Below are 5,530 nucleotides of genomic sequence, written 5' to 3'. Positions count from 1 at the left end.
TTTCGGGGCGCAGCCCGGCCTCGGTGCCCGCCGAGGCTGCGTGTGCCCGGGCTGCGGCGAGCACGCGGTTTTATCGACAGCCGGGCTCCGCTTCAGAAGCACGGAGCTCATTTGGAAGGAATTCCCACCAGCCCGGCGAGCCCTGCAGCTGCTTGTTTGGCTAATGAACCCCCGTGTGGTTTCCGAACTTAGAGGCAAAAAAGGAGAAAGATGTCCATCCGAGTAAACTATAAGTGAAAACTCATTGATTACCTCCGCCTTCCTGGCTCGGATTTGATTAATCATTTGCCATCGCGCTTTTCGAGCCACTTCTGTGTTGGTTTCCCTCCGCCTCAGTTCTGCGAGACTCTTCCAGAAGGGCGGCCGCGGTGCCGAGCCCAACACGCTGTAAACAACCACAAGAAGCAGAGCTAATGTTTTCAATACAGCTCGGGGACTAAAATAAACTCCTCGGGTTAGGCCAGCCCGAGCGATTGTTTTGGGGAGCGCTTCCCAGGCCCGCTGCCGAGCGCATCCCCGGGGGCTACCTGGGGCGGACCCCCCCGGCCGCCGCCCGCCCGCTCCCGGCGCTGGGAGCCCAGCCCGGGGGGGCCGCACCCCGGCAAGGAGGAGGCGCGGGGGCAGCGGGCACCTGGCGGCCGCCCCCCGGCCCCCCCCGGCTCCGAGCCGCGGGGCTGCGGCCGCCGCTGGGGCTGCGGAGCGCCCCGGGGCCGGCCCCGGGCATCGCCCGTCGGGGCCCCGGGCGGCGGCCGGGCGGGGCGCACCGGGGCTGGCGGCGCTGCCCGCCCGTCCCCGCGGCCGTCACACACGCAGAGCGGAGATTTTTTTAAGTAACAAACGTACTTTTTATTTCTGAAACCAAAATATCGTTTTCGGCTTAACAATAGCCGGATCTCGCTGAATGAAGCCTTTGCATATTTTCCTGTTTTAATTGGTTGTATAATAAACAGTCCTGACCCCGCACTCTCTTTTCAATGAGTTCAGGGTGAAACGCGGACCATGGGACTGGAAATGACTTTTTCACGACTTAAAACACGGACAAGAATACCAGGAATCAGGCGGTATCAAACAGCCGCAGCGGCCGGGGCGGGAGGGGGCCGCAAGGTGAGAGCCGGCTGCGTTCCCCCCCCCCCCCTCGCAGCTCGGCCCGGCCACGGCGACAGGGGCCGGGGCGCCCCGGGCCACCCCGCTCCCGGGGGTCCTCCTCAGCTGCCCCGGCTGCAGGCAGAGGGCAGCCGTGCCGAGCCGTGCCGAGCCGTGCCGGGTTGTGCCGGGCCGTGCCCAGAGCGCTCCCGGCGCCCAGGGCTGTGCCACCCGCCGGGCACCGGCGGGGCTCGACGGCTGCGCCAAGGAGCGGCGGGGAAGGAGAAGCGGCGGCCGCACAGCAGCGCCCCGGGCCCGGCACTGCCCCTGGGGCGGCCGGGGGGCGGTGGGAGCCTCGGGGAGGCTCCTTCCACGCCCGCTGCGTGCAGGGAGAAAACAGTCCCCGCTCCTCTGCTTTCATCTCTCGCCAGCGTTGCACAAATCCGGGGCCGCTCCGGCAGGGCCGGCGGCCCCGAGGCCCCCTGCCCCCGGCCCGTGGCTGCCGCCCGCCCGCGGCCTTCGTGTAACGGGGCCCGGGCCTCGCCCTGCGCGCAGAGCCGGCTCCTGCCGTCAGGCCGGCGCTCGGCCGCTTTCTTTAGCAAGGGCCCCGGGGCGAGGAGACGCCGTCGAGCCGCAGCCGTCACCCGCCCCCCTCCCCCCGCGCCGAGCAAAGCCCCGGCGGCAAACCCGGCCCGGGCTCGTGGCCACGAGGCTGCTCGGCACCGGAGCCGGTTACGGCTCGGTTGGGGCCCGATCCCGCGCAGCACCGTGGCTGCCCCAGGCCGGAGAGGTCCCGCCGGGAGCTGAACGGGAGCCGCGGACGCTCCGGGAGCTGCAGGACGAGCCGGGCCCCGCTCCACCGCCCGACGGCACCCGGCGAGAGTGGGCAGCCCGGCCCGGGGGCGGCAGGGCTCCCGTTCGGCTCCCGGCGGGGCTCCGGGGCTGCTTTCCCCCTCCCTGCTGCGGCGGCGCTGCCGAGGACGCGGCCCGGGTCCCGCCGCCCCCGGCCTGCCGTGTGCGCACCGGGGGGAGGCAAAGCTGGAGGCGGCGGAGCCGCGGCCGTGCCCAGGACACGGTGGCTGCTTAATAAACCACGCGGGTTTCCATCCAGCATTGCCCTTGTTTGTAACACACGGAGAACGACCGCAGAAACATCCCACGGGCGCAACGGCGGCACCGGCTGACCGCGGGCCGCGCTGGGGCCGGGGAGCTCGGGCGAAGAGAGCAGGGCCCCGGCGGGACGAGCCGCCTCTGCCCGGCCCCCCCCCCGGCACCCGGCAGAAAGCAGCCCGGGGCCTCCCTGGCCCGCTCCTCTCCGCTCCCCGCTCGGGAGCCCCGGGGCAAGGAGGCCGTGCCGCCCGGGGCACCCGTCGCCCACCGCGGGTTGAAAGCGCTGCTCCCTGGCTCCTGCTACGGGCACAGCCGGCTGCCGGGCCACGCAGCGCCGGGCCGGGCTCTGTCCCTGCGGGGTCACCGCCTGGGCACGGCACGGCACCGCTACCGGAGCCGTCCCTGGGCCCGGGGCCGCCCGGAGCTGCTCCGCCGGCCGTGCCCGCCGTGCGGGACGCTGCGGCTCCGGAGCCCGGGCTGGGGCTGCCCCGGTCCTCCGAGCAGGGAGGCTGCAGGAGGCCCCGGGAGGGAGGGCGAGCGCCGGGGGGGGTCCCCGCGGTGGTGGCGACCCAGCGGCACCCCCGCATCCCCGCACCGGCCCGGCCCGGCGTCCGAGGGCGGGCCCGGGCCGGGAGAGCGCGGCGCGGCTCCGCGGCCCCGAGCAAGCGGGGCCGAAACGAAAGCGGAGCCCGGAGCCGCGCCGCGGCAGCGCCGGTGCCCCGGGCAGCGCCGTCCCGCCGCGCTCCGCCGCCTGGCAGCGGCCCCGGCCGGCTCCGAGCGGCCCCGCTCCGCGCCCCGAGCCCGGCCCGCGCCTGCCGCGGCCCCGGGACGGCTCCGGGAGCGGCTCCGGGAGCGCGGAGCTCCGCCGCCTCCCGACCGAGCAGCAGCGCGGGGGAGCGGAGTGAAAGACAACGGTATCGAGAGAAAGAAAAGCGTTTTATTGGAGACTTTACAATGCTAGAAAGTACAATAAAAGTGCTAGTTCGCTCTAGAAAAGTTGGTCCCAAAATGGTACTATGCCACAGCATCTATCAGCTTACATAAACACTTATAAAATCGCTATGAACTGGCCCCTGTATTATAAACGCTATTTCTTTTCACATTAATCTATGTAAAATCGAAGGATCAAAACGTTTCAAGAAAAAGCATTCAAAAGCAGAACCTACCGAAAATCCATTTTGGGCCAGATTTGGGGTCGAAAAATACGAAGATAGTTTAAACTTTCATTATTAATAATAATATGCGCTTGGAAAAATATTCAAATTTCATAGGAAACCGTCTTTTTTTTTTTCTTTTTCTTTTTATAACATCAGAATATTTTTTTAGACCTGTATAAAATTACTTTTAAGACCTCAGAGGACAATGTCTCCTTTAAAAATACATCTACCGCTGCCGAAACGTTTCACGAGTGACCCTGGCGGGTTTTGTTTGTTGGCTTCTAACAACCAGCGACATCGCACTTCTCCTGCGGCTACGACAGTCCCCCCATCAGCACTATTTCGAAGAGAAGGCACAGCTCGGAAGAAGCGCAGTGTTTTTGCAGGCCGAGGAAGCAGAAAGAGAGGCCGAAGGGGAGGAGGAGGCCGAGCTCGGCGGCGCACGGCGGCGCCTAGGCCCCGGCCCCGGGACCGCCACAGCCCCGGGCGCTCCGAGCCCGAGAGCGCCGAGGCCGGCTCCGAACGGGGCAGAGTGTTGAGGGGTAGCCGGCCTGCTTGTCATCGCCTTCCCCCTCCAAAAAAGCACCGGGAAAACAAGCCCCAGGCCCCGAGGAACGAACGAACACACGGACGGACAGAGCGACAGACAGACAGACAGAGCGGGGAGCAGCCCGCCCGGGCTCCGCGCTTAGGCTGCCCGCAGGCAGACGCGGAGCAGGGGGGGCTTTTCCCCAGCGCCACGCTTCGGGCACAGAGAGAGAGGAGAGGGAGGAAGAGGAGGAGGAGGAGGAGGCACACGACAGCGCACGGAACGCGGCGGGAGCGGAGCGGGGCCGGGGCCGGGGCCGGGGCCGGGGCACTCTGAGGCGGCGGCCGGTCGGAGCCTCCCTAGATGTCTATGCGGGAGTGCAGGGCGCTGTGTTTGCTGTCGTGCTCCCAGTAGGAACAGTGCATCATGGACAGCTCGGCGGGCTGGCGGGCGCAGGCGAACTGCAGGCCGGCCCCGTTGGCGGCCGGGGCGGCGGGCGGCGCGGGGCTGGCGGGGCTGAGCTGCTGCGGGTGGTGGGCGTGCGGGTGGTGGTGGTGGTGGTGGCCCATGCCGTTGTAGGAGTTCACCATGCCGGGCAGCGCCATGCTCTGCACCCGCGAGTAGGGGCTGTAGGAGGCCGGGCCCGAGAGTCCTTTCACATTGACGGGGCTGACGTTCCCACCAGACATCTGGCAGGAGGCGTAGGGCATGGGCGCGGGGGGCTGCGCCAGCGGCCACGAGTTGTTCATGAAGGTGGACTGCAGGTACTTGGGCGGGGAGAGGTAGCCGTAGCTGTCGGGGCTGAAGAGGGTCTTGCCGGGCTGGAAGTGGGTCGGGGGCGGCCGGAAAGGCCGCTTCATCCTCCGCCGCCGGCGGTAGTTGCCCTTCTCGAACATGTCCTCGCAGGCGGGGTCCAGCGTCCAGTAGTTGCCCTTGCGCTCGCCGCCGCCCTCCCGGGGCACCTTGATGAAGCACTCGTTGAGGCTGAGGTTGTGGCGGATGCTGTTCTGCCAGCCCTTCTTGTTCTTCTCGTAGAAAGGGAACTTGCTGATGATGTACTGGTAGATCCCGGACAGCGTGAGCCTCTTCTCCGCGCTCTCCCGGATGGCCATGGCGATCAGGGCCACGTAGGAGTAGGGGGGCTTCTGCGACGGGTCCGGCTTCTCGGGGCCCTTGTCGGCGCCCAGCTCCTCCTTGCCCCGCTCCGGTTCCTTGCTGCCGCCGCTGTCATGAGCCAGCAGCGCCACCGCGTCCTCCTCGGCGTCCGGGTAGCTGCTCATCATGGTGCCCCGCGCCCGCCGCCCGGGGCGCGCAGCGCTGCGCGGTGCCGAGCGCTGCCGGTGCGCGCTGCGCCGAGCCCGCTGCTGGCGGCCGTCCCGTGCGGGGCTCGCCGGGACCGGGACCGGGGCCGGGGCCGGAGCCGGGGCCGGGGCCGGGGCCGGGATGGAGATCGGGAGGCGCCTCTCGCGGCGCCGCTGCTCCGTGCAGCGCGGCGGCGGCGGCGTCCCTGCCCCCGCGGGCTCCGCTCCCCTCTGCCGCGGCGGCCGGGCTCTTTTCTGATTTGTATGGGCCCGGCCGAGTTCCGCTTTCGTCAGGAGCCCGCTCCCCTATCGCCGCCGAGCCGCTGGGCACGGCCGAGTTCACTCCGCAG

At 68.8% G+C, this 5,530-nt stretch overlaps 1 protein-coding gene across 1 annotated transcript; it reads right to left on the bottom strand.

Moving 5' to 3' along the window:
- Positions 1 to 4,238: 4,238 nt before the first annotated feature.
- On the bottom strand, positions 4,239 to 5,162 carry FOXL2 (forkhead box L2; the record flags this gene model as incomplete). Its single annotated transcript, XM_084291911.1, has 1 exon — positions 4,239 to 5,162. The coding sequence occupies one exon, from the start codon at positions 5,160 to 5,162 to the stop codon at positions 4,239 to 4,241; it is 924 nt and encodes a 307-aa protein (XP_084148037.1).
- Positions 5,163 to 5,530: the final 368 nt, after the last annotated feature.

Source organism: Netta rufina, assembly GCF_964035555.1.
Source record: "Netta rufina genome assembly, chromosome: 9".
In the NCBI taxonomy this organism is placed as follows: domain Eukaryota; kingdom Metazoa; phylum Chordata; class Aves; order Anseriformes; family Anatidae; genus Netta; species Netta rufina.
Note: the sequence above shows the minus strand (reverse complement) of the source record. Positions and strands in the feature narration are given on the sequence as shown.